The sequence below is a fragment of the Tasmannia lanceolata genome, unplaced genomic scaffold (genome assembly GCF_043159265.1).
Source record: "Tasmannia lanceolata isolate RefF3 unplaced genomic scaffold, GAP_Taslan_0.1 ptg000044l, whole genome shotgun sequence".
In the NCBI taxonomy this organism is placed as follows: Eukaryota; Viridiplantae; Streptophyta; class Magnoliopsida; order Canellales; family Winteraceae; genus Tasmannia; species Tasmannia lanceolata.
Genome location: NW_027518721.1, coordinates 23,342,604 through 23,363,573, shown reverse-complemented (window position 1 = coordinate 23,363,573; position 20,970 = coordinate 23,342,604). Strand labels below are relative to the sequence as shown.

Here is a 20,970-nt window from a genome sequence, read left to right as displayed (position 1 = left end):
TGGGTGTTGCTTGACAATATGGTTAACTGTACTGATTTAGTTGGACTGATTTTAAAGAGGGTGGTGTTTCTGGAGGATTCATTAGCCGACCACAACTGTCTCAAGAATCCTATTGTGTTGGCTATATTCCAATTGAAATCCTGCGAGGAGCCTTGGGGAGATGTTCATGAGACAGCATTTCTCTCTAGCATGAGCCTTATCAGCTGGAAAAGTTGTAGTGATGGATGAGGAGAAAATCTCAGTTAAAACCAATCTCCTGGCTTCTGGCGGATCATAGACATTGTCAAAGAAGCAATGTGGTGAGTCCATTCTGATAAACAAAGCATTGGATATTGAATAACTTCTGTTCATTTCAGGTAGAGTTGGAATTGGGAAGAATGTGCATATGTCCCTGTTCTTGAAAGAAATGGTGTGTAACGCTCTAAAAACTAAATAAAACACTTTTAACATCAACGGTGGACTACATTTTTTTAATTCCTTGATTCTTCATGGCATCTTGGATGGTTCCCCATCAGTATTTGTTCCATCAAATAAATCTAAGAAGGGTCCCACCAAACCATAATTTAAAAAGGTCAAACTAGTTTTGGGAGCAGCATATATGAGCAGATTTGTAAGTTTAAGTGTGCCCCTATATTACCTCAAATAGAATTCAGAAAATCACAACCTGTAGTAAGCAGTAATAATATGAAAACATAAGTAGAATGTCACACATATGATTAAACTACTTCGAGGCTAACATGGAAACTTGAATGGATAGTAAAACAAAGGTAGAAAAAAATGAAGTTGATAAATTACAACACAAGGCGAAACATGAGAAAAATAGGAAAAGAATGGTCCACAATGGATGAGACAAATGAGTTAGTGCTCAACAACATCGGTGCCATTTTCTATTGTTGAAGAAGAAACACGCCGAAGACAATGGGGGAACTTAGGAGGAAGTTCCAACAACGGCTGGTCACTACTGAGTCCCTGACATGCTAACCCCAACGCGTAACCTAAAGCTCGAGCAACAGGGACTGCAACTGCATTTCCGACTTGTATGTACCTGAATGCAATTTTAGAAATTAATCGATCAACTCTTCTTAAAAATGAAGCAGTCTTTGTAAACATTATGAATTGAGGAAATAGGGATTCAAACATTAATAAGCAAGAAAATCAAACAATTGAGCCAGCATATATGGCGAATGGTCTAACAAGAATATAAAGTAACAAGGGAATTGAAATCCCCCCCCCCCCCCGCCCAAAACAAGAATTCACTGGATTCTTTTATCATTTACTGACAATTTAAACACAAACAATGGAAACTAACTAATTCATCCATCCAATTGGAGGGGTAACTAAAAACACTAAATGAGATCAAGTACTCAATTTGCTTGATTGCTAAATGAGATATATTACTCGATGTGATTGATTCCTAAAGTAGAGAAAAAAATGGTCAGATTAAGCTAAGACATGTTCTTGATTGCTATATGCAGAGAAAAAAATCAAGGTTTTAAATTTCAGTTTCGGTTTCGGTTTCGGTTGCGGTGGAAATCTTGTAAAGTCAAGAAAACATACTGAAACATATGCAAATGATGAATTTTTTAATTTTGTAGAAAACATATGCAAATGATGAAATTTTAAGATGAAACTTTGGGAAATGCTAGAATAAGCTCAAATACATAGTTAGAAACCATTACATAAGCATGAAAACTATCAATAATGTCTTAATCACATCAAACACCTAGGGACATTTGTTGTCTCACAATCTCAAAGAGTAAGGCTAAAAAAGTACAATTGAATGAAGTGTAAGGACCCCAACTCTAGCCATTCAAAAAAAATATAGAGAGACCAAAACTCTGAAAATACCACATAGAGTTACGAGGTATTTTTGGTCCCATGTCGATCTGACATCCCATGCATAAGATACGATTACTTTGATTTGCAATTCAATGATGTTGCCTACCAAATATCATCTTCTACATTAATGAAATGAAATGAAATACTATTAATAACTTTCTTCCATTTTTATTTTTATTTTGTCGTTGCAACCATTTCGGTTGAAAAGAATTCCGATCAAATTTCAAGAATTTCAGTTAAAAATTTAGGAAAATAATGACATGAAAGGAATTCATGTAGATTTCGTTTCGGTGGTAATGGAATAGAAATATTTTAGTCGTTTCGGGGAAATTTCAAGTAGGGCAGTACTACAAGGCCTCATCAAGTTGTTAAAGCTGATAATTTAATTGTTCAACCTAACGGGTTTGTGGGTGTAAATTTTATAAAGTTCGCAATCCAATTATATTAAACACCCAAACTGGCCACCAAGAAATTTGACTGTTAGATTAGACACCTCTTAAGTAAGAAAGATAATAACAGTTCATATCTCATGCCCATGGAATCTAAATATAATGTACCTATAGATTAACATAACCTATTCTTAAAGATAATAAAATATTTAGCAAGAAAAAGAATAAATGGGGTCAACATGTTCGGCTATTACAAACAGATAGTATAAAGTGTGCAGCAACACCAAATGCATCAAAGGAACAAGACCAAAACAAATCTAATACAGTTCGCTAATCAAATGAAAAAATTTGCTATACTAAGTGCTGCTTTTTATAAAACAAATACAGAAATGATTGTAATTGGTATACAGCTATTAGATCTTACCCTAACTTTCATATTAAAAAACCGAAAAAAAAAAAAAAAAAAACAACAAAGAAACACAACTAACAATCTATATTCAAAGGCATCAGTTTTCAATATCCCCAAACTCTGCATGTTATTGTAGATTCAATCTTCAAATCTTTCTTCAATTCCCCTCCTCCCTCAATTGTTTTCCTCAAGGTTTTAAATTTCGGTTTCGGAATGTTTTACACCGAACACGTATAATTTGGTTAGAATACCATAACAAATCCAGTGTCATGTCAACTACTTATTCTGCTTTTCTTTCCTGTGTAATGTGTATTCCTATTTCTCTAAAATGCGGGCAGTTTCCTCTCTGTATTTGCATACTTTGCCTCCTCTCTGTTTCTCTCCCTCCCTGTCTACCTTGTTAGAGAGGAATATAATCTAATGGTTATATTTATTGTGGGCTATTTTGGGTATCTGATCTAATTGAATTGTGAACTTGTACACAATTTAGACCCACAATCCTTTTAGGTTGAACAACCCAATTATCCACTATATCCAGCTTTAACAACTTGGCCTCCTCTCGTCCAACTCCTTATTCATTTGCAATTAAGTGCCACTTATTGTGGAAAAGTTTCTTCTATTAAGTGCCTGTTATTTCTCTCTTGCCAATAAATACGTTATTATTTGCTGATCTTGGGATTCGTCTAGAAGATAGATTCAACTTTCTACTTAGATCTCTTGAACAATAATGTGCACCATTTTCCATGACAATCGACCTGAATTCTTCACCCAAGATACCATGGCAGTGGAATGGCCTTCTACAAATATGCTTCAGGTAAAATTCCTTTGAAAATGTGCAGCCCAATGGGGACTGCCTCCCTGTCCGAACTCCATTTGAATTTTTACGCCAATTTGTAAGGAATACACTTTGGTGATCTTTACTTTGCAATTTCAAGACACCCTACCTATATCTGCTGAGGACTGGTTACCTATTCAACCACCATATAAAATATAGCTTAATCTAATGAGGCAGTAGAGGCCATCTAACACTAATTGTTGGCTCATGACAGGCAAAATTTCAGGCGACTAAATTTAATAGTGTACGAATTATAGGAAATGGAAACACTCATCTGTGAGACCTAAAGCCTAGTACTAACCTCAACAGCGAAACAGAAGAATACTACATCAAGCTTTAAATTTGGAAATTCTAGCAGATATTAGAACTATATGACCACGAAAAATGTGTGGCCGGGCAATAGAATTTACAGGCTTTAGCAGGAAAAAAAACCTTAATTACTTTTGTGCCTGTTCTTCATGTTGGAAAGTTCAAACCCAACCAAATCATGCTTTAGATCTATTGTAATACTTTAAACCGATTTACCGCAAACGTGCGTGTACAGGTCGTACAGTCTTCCCCCACTGGGACTTGGCAATGTGGTTTGGCGATGAACCCCTAAAAATATTTGATTGTTTGGAGAAGATAGCTTGGAACTTATTTATCACTAGGTGGTCAATGTGAGGAAAGTGGTATAGGGTATTGGATGAGAGTAGGAAGGTGATAGAAAATGTGGCAAATGGTGGAAGTAATATCAGTTTGTTGTCCTCTGACCCTGAAGACAATGAAATTCAGCAAGAACTTACGGCCTATCACCTGCCCTTTATTACTGATCATAAGGAGAAGATGGATAGTTTCTCTGCTCATTAAGGGGGGCTATTTGTGTGGTAAATTCTTAAGAAGTTCTGCAGAGCAAGCCTTCAAGTCCACTGTCTACGCCACTGCAGCCCATCAGAACCGAGGGGGACATGGGTACTTCCTCAGGAGGAATTATTTCTGCTACTCTTAAGAAAAGAGAGAAGCTGATTGAGGAATCAAATGCACTCAACGACAAGGTCGGTAGTGAGCCTATGTTGCATGGATTCTTTCCCCCTATGCTGAATCCGTGTCGACACATTTCGATACTCGAATCAGACATGGAATCACGTGGGAAACACCCGGATTTTTGGCGTAGCCGTATTCCGCACGAATCTTGTTTTTTTTTTCAGGGAAGTAATAGATTGAGCTAGAAATGAAAAAACTTCATATGCTTTTCTAATGGATCCAGTTCAATAGAAGATTTTTTTAAATAAGAAATTGGAAGTGAAATACCAGGGCAATAAATTTGCAAGCCAAAGCTCAGGATTGTCAGTAGAGGTCAAATGACCGAAGTCTCAATCCGACCGGAAAAGTCCTCTCAATTTATCTCGTTTTGAAGATCCACCATTGTAGTAAAGTATAAGTAGTCCCCAGCTCGTTTTGGGTTCCTCCTCTTTTTGTCTCTATGCCGGTCTGGTTTTCTAGCATCCTGGAGGAATGTGAGGGTGGTGATTATCATCAGGCTCTTAAGCTTCCTTTTTTCCCCTAATTTTGTTCTCAAGGCTAGGCAATCAGTCCTCATTTATTTCGCTTCATATATAATTTTAAGATCCTCCCTGAGTCCACTCTTTTTCAGGTTAAAAAATGTAGCTGTTGCGTATCTTTACACCATTGTCATACTTAAAAACCAGTTCACCTTGATTTCCAGTGCATGGTTTCTATTCAATAAGGTGATCCCTAACTCGGGATTATCGACACTCCTAATGGTCATGGCAACCAATCCCAATGGTTTCTGTCATTCACTGCTATGCTCCTTAAATGATAATATCCGAGACATGAAATACCACAGCAACACCTAATAATTGTCGAAGTACAGCTCTGCCTGTGGTCCCAAGAATCACATTGTTATCATTTATGTGTCCCTCCCAATTGTAGTTCCTACCCAATCTTTATATACTCAATTACAATCAAAATTCCATTAGAATTAGAAAACTCCCACTTTTAACTGTCTTTAACAAGATTGGAAGAAACAAAATAATGCACTATACATTAAATGCTTTCAAGTATTGTGTGTTATTTGATTTACAATCTCTAAGTATCTTTTCTTTAGCACTCAACTGCCTAAAACATCTATGTGAACAAAACTATTAGTTGCATGTGAAGAATAGAAAGGGCAAAGGGAACAGAAGGAAAGATTTAATTTAATTGGACACAAAGAATCACTAAGATTGGAAAGTCTACCATATGAAAGTGTGCCTATATGTTCAAATCAAGTTGCAATGGTGAAACTCGACAAACATGTTTTTCTTCCAATACCCGTCACTACAAGTGTGGTCGTTGGTGCTGAACCACTACGGCTTCAAGAAAATTGTTTCGTATTGTTTTGTGCATAGCATTGTCAAATTAATAATTAAATGCAGGTAAAATGGAATTGAAGTGTTATATGAAAAAAGTTGCATTTTAATTCCATAGAGAACCATACCTTTCTTTAACAGGCCCGCAAAGCTTGTAATAGTCAGGAAACCCCTGTAGTCTCGCATTCTCACGAACTGAAAGTACTCTATCTTGTACTGGATGCAAGATTGCCTACAAAAAAATAAAATCAAAGTTAAAATTATCCCATTATACAAACTAGCCGAAGAATGCTAAACTGACGGGTGCCCTTGCAGAAATGGAGTGAAAGGGCGACCCCAATGACTGCAAGGACGGTTGTGCATTTATAATGAATGTGTATTAAATGCATAGCCATCCCTTGCAGCCAACGGAGGCACCCTTTGACCCCATTTCTGCAGGGGCACCTCCAAACTAACCATATGAAGAAAATGACTAAAAAAACCTGATTATGAGGCTCTGGCCTAGTCACTACAGTTGGCACAGTTTCATCCCACCATAAACGACCAAAAGGCCTACATCAAAATTAACCAGTGTAAAGGAAAGAGAAGAAAAAATAGATTGAGGCATAAGCAACCATTCATCTTAAAATGAGCAACACTTACTTAGAGGACTTCCCTTTCACGAAAGACATTGCATAGTCAGGGACCTATAGTAAAAGCAGATGAGCCTACTCAGCAAAAAGTAATAGAGAGAGATATCAGACATTACATCCACTAATAACAAATACTACCAAAGGGTTTCCAGAAGGTAAAAGCACTCTCTCCACCGTTTTGTCCCATTCAACAATGTTTTCTGCACCAACCAAGACACCTGGCAGATCCCTGAAGTTGGCACCCTAAGTTTAACAATGCAAAAAACTTAAGTCATGTTCTAAAGTTTGTATTAAATCAATGAAAAATGTTTCTTGTAACTTTTAGTGAAGCATTAGAGTACTAAGAACCTTTCTTTTGGGAATGCAACACACTCGTTGATAATCATCTTCATTACATTTGTAAGGACGATGGTCAAATAGTGTGGCCTCCGGCGATGTATGCTGCCCTGTAGTATGGAAATCCACCAACTCTACCAATTGCACAGGTTTATAGAATCAAAACCAGGATCTCAATACCCACAATAAAGAAAGTGAAATGTCTTTGCATGAATTGCATATTTAGTAGCTGTGGATATTATATGCAAATTGGAAAGGATAAGGAATGGCAACGATTAAAGGTGACATGTTGCTCAATGATAGTGGATGTAAATCAAGTCATTAATAACTTGCAACATTCAATGGATGAGATAATAAATTTTCTTAATCTCTGGTTAATAACATAGAACCTTATTCAAACGAAATAGTATATGCCAAAATATATTGATACATCCCCTAAATATATCTAAGTACTCGGTACAAGCACACCAGCAAGACTTAGAGCACGAGTAACATTCCGTACAATTTGAGAATATTCTTCTAAAGAATAGTTCTTTGATTCATACTTTTCTTCATTAGGTTTCAATATATTCACAATGTACGTGAAATGTCGTAGATCTCCTATGGTTCAGTACATATTATGCATCTTTTATAACCACATAAGGTACACAACATGTCAAACACATGTACACAAGCTCGCATATATCAACGATTATAATAGATACGTTTCCATGTATGCCCATCTATGTTGGATGTTCTTTGCCCCCTATGCCGAATCAGTGTCATCACGTTCTGACAGGCGAATCGGAATTCAATTCATGTGGAACACATGTAGATTATTGTCATAGCCATTTTCCGCACCAATCTTGTTTTTTCATGCAAATCCGACACATCATTGTCTCTTTAAAAATGTGAATCCTCTATATTTCCCATTTAAACACGTTCTCTTCTTAACTTTTTTTTATATTAAAGAACAACCTCTCCTCACTTATTAGAAACCCTAACACCTCAACCCTCGAACATTGACCCCCTAGCCCATTCTTTTCGACTCTCTTAATAAAAACTCTAACACCTTGACGCTTCACCCTCAAATTTTTCATGAGTATGTATACAAGTTTGTGTAAATTTTTATTTTAAATTTTTAAATTTTATTTTACTAGAATCCACAAGTCCTACTTATGAAGGTTTATGTGTCAGATTACAACGCGCAAATCCGAATCCATGCAACATAGGTGCCCATGAATAATTATTAATCTATCAAAAACTTAATAAAATTACATTTTGTGAGAGTATAACATTTTGTCCTGTGGCCTTTATGACGAATAATTGATGCATCAATAGATAAACAGGTTTTGCTCGCAGTATGCCATATGGGAAACATAACATCATATAAGAAACCCACAAGAGATAGAATTTAATCCTCCAAACCATGTGATATAACGGAATATCCCAAAAAAGGACACAGAATTTTCATACTCTGGTATTATGTCACTAGCTAGAAAAATAACTCGTAAATTTCGGAAAAATGAGGGACCTCGTAAAGTGGACTGAATCTTGTTGATTTCTCACAAAAGATGGTCATGTGCCACACAAAAATGCAAACATCAAGTCAAATTTTAGTATTTACTAACACCTAGTTAAGATCAAAATTAATGAAACAATACAAGTGACTAGGACAGATAAGAAAATTACTTTGCATCATTCTCTACTAAGCAACTTACTTCAAATAGCTACGTTTCAGACTTGAAATATAAGCTAAGTTTTAATAAATCGGATGACTATCATGCCCGTAAAACAGATCAATCAAGTACTAAATCTTACTCTGGGCAATTACATTTAGCAATAAATAAAGAAAAATATAGAAACTTTATGACGTAAGGAAATACCCATAAATAAGAAAATATCTCAACATGCCTGCAACGCAAGCAACATGGCCATGTGTATATTATTATTATTCACAAAGTAAGCAAATCGACTTAAAGCAGAATCAATATGAGCAGCATGCATGTCAGCAAAAGACATTAAGGAGAAAATTACTAGCACTAGAAAAATCTTCAATAGTAATGAACATAATTTCTTTTAACGTCAATGGCAAAGTCAACTCACCATCCTTGCTTGATCTTATGAGTCGTTGAAACTCTGTTATTGCTGGACTTCCATATGGCATTTCATCTCGAGTCTCATCGTTTGTGACCTGAAAATATTAATCTAAGTATTTCACTACAAGGCATATAAAAGGAAAGTATCCAATGTTTGAACTTTGGTTCTTTGCACCACCCAAGATTTAAACTCTGGTCGGCTTTGTTATTAAGAACCACAGTTACCAAATAGACTAAACATGGGTAGTGGGAAAATATCTAATGTTAGAAAAAATATTCTTTTCAATATCATGCACTCTAATTTATTAGACATTGCACACGTCCATGATCCGCATCAATCATTTGGTGGACCCCATATCGGTGGCCCATTAAGGGAAAAAAATAACAAAAGGTGGCTAACATCATATAGTATTCCATCTGTAAAAACAGAGTAATCAAACTTTACAAAGCAAAGTTTAACTTGCATACCGGCGGAAGGTCTGAAATCGCGTCCCCAAGAAAGAGAGCCTCTTCCAACTTGCTATGCTGATTTTTGTCATAAGCAACTATGTTGCGCTGTATTTGATTGCAAAAATCATTAGCCCATGTTGCTTGTACAAGAATCAGACACAAATATTACAAGCTCATCCCAAAAAACATTGGTTGTGTACATTTTACTAGGAAACATATCAATGCAAAGAAAACGTTCGTAGATTGTGTCAGCTGTAGGTTTTCAAAATAATCTCCCCAAAAGAATATTATTTGCACCGAACATTTACATCAGCGCATTCATACTTGCAAATTTTCCTTTGCAGGCAATTTTCTATTTGATAATTAGAGAACCAATTTAGGATTTGAGACCATAAATTCAGGAATACTTGCCTATTGATGGTATGTGATGCAATCAGTGGCTTCTTGTTGGTAGATTAATAAGATTAAAATAAATTTTTACCCTATTTCATTTCTATCCGTGGGAACATCAGATCCATGGATCTAGTACAATGATTACTGATTGATTAGCAATAGTACATTATTTCATGTAAGATACAATCTATTACATCACAAGATCATAACTAAACATTTTGAATCATACACAAAACCAAAATGTCAATCCTTAGATACAATTTTCAATAAAACACCTTTCATTCATACCTCAAATTCATTAGGGGTGCGACCTCGGTTAACAACATTGTGTGTTGGAAGTGGATACTGAGGCAATTTCTACACCAAAAAAAAAAAAAAAGAAAGAAACACATCGTGAAGAAATATACATTGCATAACTTAAAAAATGCTTTACTGTAAACACACCTCTGTTGGAAGAGCACCCCATAAAAATGCACGCATACGAAATTGGGGAAGACCATAACCTCCTGCTGCCATCATTCCCAATCTTGCTTGATAGTTCATGTAAACAAGGCGACTTAAAGCATATCTCCCAAGGAATCCATCGGCAAACATCAAAATATCAACAACATTCTCCATCAAAACATATTTTGGCTTCAGGTATTCAACTATGTCCATGAAAACAACTATTTGACGATTCTTTGGATCAGATAATGGTGCCTTTGAATCTCTAAATCGATTGAATCCACTAATGCCTTGACAAGGAGGTCCTCCACAAATAACATCAACATCACCCTAACATAATAAAGAAGAAAATTGAGATCCATTCTAGCAAAAGAAGTTCAATAGAACTAAATTTGCCAAATGACAAGATATCTAACTAATAAAAACATATTATTTCAAATGACTTACAGGAAGTGGCAAGATGTTCGATTTGTACCCATCAATCACGAAATGCTTTATTTTTTCTTGGCATTTACTGGTACAGAAATGAATAAATCAAGGGATATGAATGCAAAAAAAAAAAAAAAAAAAATGTAATATGTGGCTATCTCTATAGTATGGCGTCTATAATCCCATCAACCCCACCCCACCCCGCGTCAAGGGAAAAACAAGGAAGAAGAAGATTCCCTGCAGTCCTACACCATTGCAAGAAAGGATGAAGAAAAGTGCCAATACAGGCCATATTTGAAGACATCAACATTGTATTATCATAACATGACCTTCATTAGAGGGGCCCACCAGGCTAAAAATTCCAGAAAACTTGCCTAAAGTTGTTGATTTTACTAATTATTGTTTACGGTGAACTTTTAGAATTTTCTTATAGCCTTATAGGTGGTTTTGATGAGTTTTGAAGAAAGCCTAATTTGAAAAGGTAAACAATTGACAAAAAGGGAAATTTTATAACTACTCATATTAGAGAGAGTACCATAGTTGCAAGTGGGAAGCGAGTGCGGGAAGCAATGCTGGAAGCAAAAGAAGGAAGCGAGTGGTTTAGAAAAGAGAAAATCAAGAAAGCCCAAAAGTTTATAGAAAAAAATTTGGGGGGAATTGTCATTAAAAGTTAGCATGAAACATAAAATAAACCTCATTAGAAGCAAATAAAAGGGACATAGAAATAATAGGATTGTAGGGGTTAGGAAGGAAGGATTAATATAGATAAGGATTACCAGTTCTAGGAATTTGTAGTTTCACAATTTTTATTCATGTATATTTATTGTTAATTTTTTGGAAAAAGATCCACATTAATTTTGATTTGAAACTTAAGATGAGTTTTTAAGTTTTAAAGGCACTCTTTTTTTTTAATATGCTCCTCCATTATTATCAAAAGGAGAAAATATTCTTTTAGGAAGAGAAAATCACCTAAACAGGAAGTGTACTCTTAATTAAGATAAAACGCATAAGAAGCACGCGCTTCCCCTAAATCTGGGATGCGAGAAGAACTTAGTTTCTCAAGCTAGTTTTCGGGGAAGCAAACTTCCCATCTAACTAGGAAGTTTCCGGTAACTATGGGAGAGACTGCAAAAAGGAAAGGAGTGAATTTCATGGACGTAGTTCTAAGTAGATTTCAAGTTTAGAAGGTTTCCTTTTGAGCTATGCAGGACTCTAATAATTTTTAAGCAATTCTAAGAAATCTAAGAAGTTTTTAATTTTGTATAGAATGAAGGTATAAATATGTATTTATAACTTAGAAAGTTTATTGTGCTGGAAATGCTGTTTTTGACCTAGGATTAACAACTTCTGATGGGGAAAAAGGTCATCGGGAAGTATAACAAAAGTAATTGTATGAGTTTAAAAGCGGGTGGTGGGTGACTCATACAAACGTTGGTATGACTTTTAACTTTTTGTGCAATCTTGGGACAAATTTTATTTTAATTTCAGGCCTCTATAAGGCTATTTCTCTCTAGTTCGTCCACTAAAAGTGTAAAACTCAACTTGTAATATGCACACACACAAACATATGTATGCATGTAGAGAGGTATAGACATACATAAAGGGAGACAAGACAAAGAGAGAGATACATACCTTAAGCCATCAACAGGTTCCCATGTGTCCTCGCTAGGACCATATCCTCTCCATCTCACCTATATTAAACCCATATATTATCATAAAAAAATCTTGACCTGAGTTATACTAAATTTAGCTAATGAAACATGGTAAATTCGCATGTAGGCAGACACGCATGCACACAAAAAAATAAGACTCGAGAAGAGAGAGAGAGAGAGAGAGAGAGAGAGAGAAGGATGCTAAACAATGATCTGGCTAGGTCATTCAACCCAGCAATCTATAACCAACCATAGTCACTTCCAAACATTTCCTGATTTCAAGCCAAAAAACATATATCTCCAAAAGAAATATAAAGGAGATACCCGGAATATGTATCAAAAACGAATACACAAAACAAAAACAGAAAATGAAAATCAATAAGATGTAAGAAAATGACACAAAGCAATGTGTGTAAAACGAAGTAAAAGATCATGGAAGCATGATTCCTTTCTGACATAACAATACCTTAAACAGCAGACCATTTGGTTTGGGTGTTTTGGGATCACGAAAACAAATACCAAGTAATTTTTCTACTTGAAACTCCCCGCGAGGAACCTCACTGTCATCATCATCCTCTTCATCATCTTCCTCTTGTTTTTCTAACACTCGTTGCGAATTTTCAGTTCCCAACAAAGAAAAACTTTCACAGAGTTTCCTCCACTCCTTTAGTAGAGCCAAAAAATCAGCAGCAGATTCATTCCTCACCTATGAACAATGTATGATTATAATACTTAATTGATGTTTAAGGCACAATACAAAAAATAAATTATAGATAAGAGTATATGTTGTCGTTGTTGCGGCTAGGAAGAAAAAAGTACAAGGCATCTAAAGATATACCTCAGTCTCTGGGTGATTAAGTTTTAGGCTTTCGCAAGCATATTCGTTTAGATCAATAGCCCACCTCTACGAAGACAAAATATACAAATCAATTATCCGTACAAAGAAAAACAAACATGGCCAAATCAAAAACAAGTCAAAACAATGGACTTACTGTAACAAGGTTTACGCTCGAGAGTTTCGCTCCAAGGCATAAACCAGTGGACATACCACCACAGCCAGAATATAAATCTAACAAAGTCATCTCTGGCTTCTGTGATTCAAGGCTTGAGGATGAACCCTCAGATTCAGACCTTGTTCCACCATTCACAACATCAACAACTCTGTCGCTGGAAATTGTTGATGAAGTCTCATTTCCGGCTCTTGCATTTTCTGACAGACATATGAACTCCATTAGTAGATACCAAATCAAAAAATATTTCTCTTAGGAAATTATCAAGATAATTATAAATTTTGAATTTTATTTGGATAATATATAGAAATTATTTCAGAAGAATAAGGAAAAATAAAAATAGATAAAAGGAAAAGATAACTGAATTAATTAAACATTTGGGATATTTAATATAAGAAATGAAAACAGCAATAGAACTGAAATTAGCACCAAGAATCACCATATTGATACTACCAATAGAACTCAATTGTATTAAAAATTTAGGGAAGCAGACCATTACCAGTTGGTATGTTTACAAATGAGGAATAAGACGAGGAGTAGGCCATGTCATAGTATAAGTCACAGGTTGGAATTGTTTTCGCTTTTGCCTCCAAATCCACCTACAAGCAAGTTGTGATTAGAAAGCTAAAATAAAATGCTAGAATAGAACAGTCATTGCAATTTGACATTAAAGGGGTTAAACTTTAAACAGAAAATACGACTTATATGGCAAGAAACTTCACAGGGAGAAGCCAAAGGGGACTTACATTGGGAGCTGCTTGTACAATTTTGATTTTGGATACGATACACTCGAGTATATTGTCATCTTTGAGATCAGAAATGAAAACTCTTCTCTGATCATGATAATCAGCATGATTTTTTATACCCTGAAAACGTCGAACATCATAAATTACAACTCAATGCAATATTTCCAGTAATAAGAACGAAAAAGGTTAGATATGCAGACTATCTTACAGTATCTTCAGCTTTAAAAAACCATTGTGCCGTAAAATATTGGCCATGGTCAGTAGCTTCAAAGAATTCTGTAATTCTGGCAATGAAATCCGGTTGTCCTTCTTCACCCTGAGAGAAACAAATTATAAGAATATGACCAATTTACATTTTGCACTACATGGTTTTATTTAATCTTTTATACTTTAACACTCCTCGCGTGTGGTCCCTCTTTTTATAGGGTTGGCGCACACATGGTACATGTGGCCCCTCTTTTGGGTTAGCCATTAGATGTGGAATTTTTTTAACATTGAAGAGTTTTGAACTCAGGACCTTTGCTCTGATACCATGTGAAACACTTAAGCTGTTGGAGATGGTATTATTTAATCTTTTATACTTTAGCAATACATTCCTAAATTGCAATAATCAATTGACATACCATCTTAAACATCTACCAAACAAATTATTTGGGTCTAATTGTAAAACAAACCCCATTTTTAAGCAATGCAGAATCTACTGAAGCATCGTGGTAACGAGACTGAAGGCAAAAAACAATTAAAAGTAAAGACTCAATAAACATAAATAATGACTCACCTTAACATATACATCATCATATAGGTTATAAATGATACCATCAACTTCTGCTTTCAAATAATGGCATCGCGCCTTCAAAACATTATCATCCTTGTCATCACTACACCAAACATGACCAAAAAAAAAAAAAAAAACAAAGAAATATAAGCAAAAGATAATGAAAGATGCATAAATAAACCACAGAAAATTTGAAAAATAAAAAATAAAAAATATTCACCTTTTGGGGTTAACAGAAGGAGAACTGTTCTTCTCGGATTTCTGAACAAATAAGAGTTATCGGATTCCAGGATTAAAAAAAAAAAACAGCAAAAATAAAATATATACGTATAAAAAATCGTTGGGTTTTTTTTTATTTGAACCTTCTTATCATTGTATCTATTGGGCCACCGTTCTCGAGCTTGTTTTGCAGGAACTGAGTTTCCAATGAAATGGCAATCAAAGTCATCTCCTGATGTTTTCTTCGATTTCTTTGTAGAAATAGAATTAGAATCTTCTTTCTTTGTCATTTCTGAATCGATTTTCTTTGCTTTCTTTGGAAATGGAACTTCTGATTCCACTTTCTTAGTTTGCCTATGCTTCTTCAATAATGGCTCGTCAGCTACCAAGTCAACATTAATCGGACTCTCAACGGACCCATCTTGGATCCCAGCTATGACCCGCTTTTTTCGAGGTGATTCCATCCTGATGAGAAGAAAAAGAAACAGGAGAGAGAGAGAGAGAGAGAGAGAGAGAGAGAGAGAGAAGTAGAAGAGAGGGAGATGAAGGAGAAGAAATGGGGGGACTTTTAAATGAAGTGGGGAAAGGAAGTGAGCGGGAAAACGAAATTTTCGGATTATGAACGGGATTTAACCCTTTCTTCAGGTCCGGCTACTGCAAATAGAAGGAAAAGGGGCGCATTATCCTGCAGTGGGAGCGAAAAAATCAGCTCCCTAGATTTAGTGCGTGTTTGGCGTACTGTTTAAAACACCGTTTGGTGTTTGAAACACTGTTTTGGGGCCAAACAGCCGTTTGGGAGTGTTTGGGTGCGCAGCCACCGTTTGAAACGTCGTTTGAAACACCATTTTGAACCCTCAAAACAGTGTTTTACAAACAGAGGGGGGAGGTCCGTTTGCAAAACGCCGTTTTAAAAACGGAGTTTTTGGGCTGTGGGTTTTTACATGTTTGCCCTCACCAAAACCCATTTTTACGTATATGCACGCGATTTTATGCGTTACGTCAAATACCAAAAAAGTTGGGGTGTTAATATCATTCTTGAGGACACAAATTTGTTAAATTATTAATATTTAATTCAAAACAAGGGGCTGCTAATATCATTATATGATCTCTTAATTTTGATTTTCTAAAGACAAAAGAATTAAAAGAAACCCTAGCTTTTTACTTTCTTCATCTACTTTGCAAAATTGCAAACCCTCTCACGCCTCACTGTCAGCACCTCCACTCGTCCGTCAAATCCGGCAAATCCGGCTGTTGAGAAGAAGAAGGAGAAGAACCCCTAAAGTATAGCCATTTATTTTTTTAGCAATGATGTTTAATTTTAATAGTGTTTGAATTAGATCCTAATGACCTTTTAATATTGGGCCTAATGAGAGAGTAGTTGAGTTACATTGAGGCCAACCAACCAATGCCCTTTTTGGTCATTTTACCACTAAAACTCCGTTTTGGGGCATTTGCAACCAAACACACAATACCTCCGTTTGCCGTTTAAAACGCCGTTTTGATCTAGCCAACCAAACATGAAAACGCCATTTTGAACCAAATGTCGTTTTGCAAAACGGCGTTTTAAACGCTATTTCAAACGGTACACCAAACACACCCTTAATAGACGTTTCATGGAAAAGCATTTAGCGGCTAATTAGTGACTATTGTGAGATACAAGTATACAACAGCCACCTGTTGAGTTTAATGAATAAGACAAAATGTGCTGAAAAATGAGCTGTGCGACTGTTCTCAATTGCGAAATTCTGCCGCGAAATGGCCTAGCAAATCGCATTTTTTTTAAAATGGAAGTTGAAGAGGCAAATTTAGATTAGAGGATTTTTAATGAAAGAATTCCCCAAATTAGGTAAAAGAGGATATGGTATAATCACCATGTGTGCAAATTGATTCTCCATTTCCTTGGCTAGGTACTGAGAACCACTACAAATCCTCCTTTAGATTTTTTATTTTTTTTTCTCCTTTTGACTTTTGAGTTATTGTTATGTACCTAGATGGATCCACTTAGGGTGTGTTTGGCGTACCGTTTGAAATAGCGTTTGAAGCACCGTTTTGCAAATCTGCGTTTTGTTTCAAAACGGCGTTTTCATGTTTGGTTGGCCATATCAAAACGGCGTTTTAAACGGCAAACGGAGGTATTGTGTGTTTAGTTGCAAATGCCCTAAAACAGAGTTTTAGTGGTAAAATGACCAAAAAAGGCATCATTTTAGGGAAGTTGCAGAGGGGGGGGGGGGGTTAGGGCAAAAAACAATGGTGTAAAAATGGGTTTTGGTGAGGGCAAACAAGTAAAAACCCACAGCCCAAAACGGCGTTTGCAAATGAACCTCCCCACCCCCCCACACACACACACACACATTTGCAAAACATCGTTTTGAGTGTTCAAAACGGCGTTTTAAACAGTGGTTGCACACCCAAACACTCCCAAACGGCCGTTTGGCCCCAAAACGGTGTTTCAAACGGTACGCCGAACAAGCACTTAAAGTGGAATGAATTAATTTGGTATTTTATATAAGTTATTTGGTATGGGTCGGATTTTGGATTCCCCCACTATTACCGAGGAAGAACATTGCCTTGAATTGAAAAAGGAGCACTTGAAGGTGGAATGCTCCAATTAAAGGGAGTTTGGGGGTCTTTAGTTGCTTTCATGAACGCATTCTCTTTGTTTCCCCATATGATTAGGATACTAATTTAGATTAAGATAATCTTGATTTATCAATTTCTATGTTTATCTCCATCTCTTTCCATGTTTATCTTTAAGTGTTATATATAGGCCCATGTCACCCTTAATGGCAATCAGTGAAGATCAGTATCCCAGAAATCGGGTTTGAGGAAAAAGAGGCCTAACCCTTCCCTCGAACAGAGTCCAAGAGGCTTATCTTCACTCTAAGAGGATCAATCACATTGCAACTCAAAGCGGGTCAAGAAGCTTATCTTCCCTCTAAGAGGATCAATCACATTGCAAACCAATTGAAGTTCGTAACAATTATAAATTTTATATCGAATAAAAATTGATTTTTTTTTGTAATTTTTGTGTTATTAGAATTTAAGTAAGTCTAGGGCCTCAAAAAAAAATGTTACAACGAGAGTGGTGTGATTTGTGCCTAGTGTATGAGCTTTTCACAATTGTTTTGTGTTGAGAATTAGGGCTAGAGGGAAGGAACAAAGGAAAAATTGCTGAACAAAATTTTGGGTTTCATGGTACACTCCTTGTTTGAGTTAGATTAGGAAATAAAGCTATCAAATCTGTGAGATTTCAATCAAGAAAGACACAAACAAGGCAAGTGTTTAAGGAAGTTACTAGATGGGTGTACTTTGAAAAAAGAAATTAGTGTTTAAAATAAGAGGAATTCTAAATGAAGGGCATTTCTAGTGACGAATCTATACAAATGCATTTGGAGGGGGATCAGATGGAGCTTTTTTTTGTGTGTGGGTATTTGCAAGTGCGCCCTTCAATTCAGGATGCCGATGAAAATTGTTTGGTAGTATCCTCGAGTTTATTTTTTCTTTATTTGTAGAGCAGCAAACATTTGGAAAATATTAGCTGTAATTTTGCAATAAAGTGATGAAGCAGCACGACCCAACTAACAACAGTGATCAAGATCCATGATTAAATGATGTGCGAGTTGAACAATAAATTGGACTAAAAAATTAAACGCAATTGTGAGTGCAACATTTAAGCCATGTCCGACAGCCAGTATTTTTTTTCCATGTTAAATCGGTGCCTCCAAGTGGTGAGAGATGCATAGGGAAGTGGGGAAAGAGAGAGATTTGATTTGAGAGGGCACGATTGAGATGACATGAGAATTGGCGAAAAAATCAAGAAAAGTCGATCCTATTTCGAGTAGGAAAAATTGTCAATGGGGGACACAATTTTGAAAAATTGTTAAAGAGAGTTGATAACCCCCTTTTGAGAGTTTGATGAGCCCATTTATAAAGGGTTCTTAACCCCCTTTTAGAGACTTGATAACCCCCATTCCGTCCCTCTCTAACACTTTTTCAAAAGTGTGTCCCCCATTGGCAATTCTCGTATTTTGATGTCCCTCGTTAGCAATTTTTTCCTTTTGAGTATAATTTTGGGGAAATGATTTCAACACAACCAACTTTTGATATCGTTTAGTATTTTATTGGCTTGAAAGTGCTTTTTTGCCTTTTTACAGTCTTTTAAATACTAAAAGACAAGCGAGTGCATGTATCAAGATATGTTTGTGCTGAAATCATTTCCCTAATTTTTTGTTTCTTGATTTTTTGCCACTTCTCATCACTCAGAGACACTAGTTTCCTTTGTTTTTGTTTCCTGGTTTTTAGGTACTTTCTTGTGTTTAGAAACATGAGGAATGCATGAATTTCAACGCAAATTATAGATGAGGGAAAGGCAATCTGGTGCGGATAAAAGTTTTTGGATCTAAAACTCTGCGGGAGAATTCTCTGTCAAATACTTATACCATCAACTTGTATCTTGTCTTGTGCCTTCCAAAGAAGCCAAAGTTTGGGGTATCCAAGCGCCACCTAGGGTATGCACTTTTGGTTGGGCAGCATGTCTTAAAAGAATACAGACGGTGGATATTTTTTGAGAAAGCGAGAGATGTTGATTATTGATCACAAAACACAATTCTTCCCCTTCTCTCCAAAACTGCCATATTTTCAAGTTCGTGTTTTTTTTTTTATGACATAGGGTATCCCCACCCATGCGCACAGTCACCCGTAAACCACGCGTATCGGGTTTACTTAGGGGGGATTCGGTTTACTACCCGGGGATTTGAACTCTCGTCACTGGGGAGCATACCCATGACTTTAAGCTAAAAAAGCCACACCTGTCCGCGTTAAAATTCATCAAGTTAGTATAGCGAGAAAAGAAAGAATCCCATTTATTTTTAATGTTCATGGAATGTGATATTTAAGAAGGTGATTTTAATATGTTTGGATGGAGTTCATGTAGGGGCGAGATCCTATGCATCTAAGGCCGGAAACCCGACATCTCCCACTTATAGGACTTTATCGCCTTTGCAAAGAACATGAGACCCAAGACAACTTACATAACTAATTATGTAGTTATTTAGAAATCAAGGTTTCTAATTCAAATTCGTTTTTTTCTTCTCTGTTCTAGGATTTTCATTTTCCTGTCTTTTTTATTTTTGGGTCGGTCTATTTGTGGTTTTGAGTAGGATTTTTAATGTTACAAATATAACCATCTTAAAAACATGAGTAAATGAAAATATGAATGGTATTTTGCAATTAGCACCCTCCATTGGGATCAACGGTCAGATCAAGCTGTTGTGTGCACCCTGGAGTAAATTCCTGGCTCCGACCCAAGCCTCCTCCCCATGCCTGTTGAAGTTGAACTTTGACAGGTCTCATATGGGAAACTCAGGACCATCTGGAATTGGGGGAGTATTTGGAGATGAGTACGGATTAGTGAGATGGGCATTTGTGGGACCCATAGGGATTGATGATTCCAATGAGGCAAAAGTGCGTGCTATCCATCAAGGAGTAAAGCTTCTTGAAAATGAAGACTTGAACAAAGTATTGATAAAAGGGGATTCACTAAATGTGATACGATGGCTAAGAGACTCCCAGTCTCATCCGTGGAGATTTGCTACATTTTTTGATGAGATACAATATATGATAAGGAATTCAAATGTATCCTACAGTCATGTTGGGAGATTGGCAAATGGTGTGGCTAACAGGTTAGAGAGAGAGAGAGAGAGAGAGAGAGAGAGCTTGGAATTGTTTGATTTTCTTCTTTGGGCTGGATATCGTATTTCTCCTAATTTTTCGGGTGTCCCCTTTGCTTGATATTAATGGAACTTTTCACCATTCAAAAAAGAGCGGGGGGTGGAGGGGAGCCAATGCTCAGAATTTCAAACCATCATATCTACATGAACTCCTTTTGGCCCCAGCCAATGCTCAGAATTTCAAACCTTCATATCTACATGAACTCCTTTCGGCCCTGTGGAGAGGTCGGATCTCTCTATTTTCTTCCATAAAA

At 36.3% G+C, this 20,970-nt stretch overlaps 1 protein-coding gene across 1 annotated transcript; it reads right to left on the bottom strand.

Annotated features, from left to right (window-relative positions):
- Positions 1–665: 665 nt before the first annotated feature.
- Positions 666–15,516, bottom strand: LOC143863600 (DNA (cytosine-5)-methyltransferase CMT3-like). The gene is made up of 21 exons (XM_077374314.1): positions 15,131–15,516; positions 14,989–15,029; positions 14,772–14,871; positions 14,202–14,309; positions 13,994–14,113; positions 13,747–13,846; positions 13,230–13,447; positions 13,076–13,141; positions 12,704–12,943; positions 12,218–12,276; positions 10,604–10,670; positions 10,157–10,486; positions 10,001–10,069; positions 9,338–9,424; positions 8,877–8,964; positions 6,804–6,925; positions 6,594–6,698; positions 6,466–6,509; positions 6,306–6,375; positions 5,952–6,055; positions 666–1,045 (listed from the first exon to the last, which is right to left on the bottom strand). Exons 1-21 carry the CDS (start codon positions 15,449–15,451, stop codon positions 859–861), a joined length of 2,646 nt encoding a protein of 881 aa, XP_077230429.1. The 5' UTR covers positions 15,452–15,516; the 3' UTR covers positions 666–858.
- Between the last annotated feature and the right edge of the window lie 5,454 nt (positions 15,517–20,970).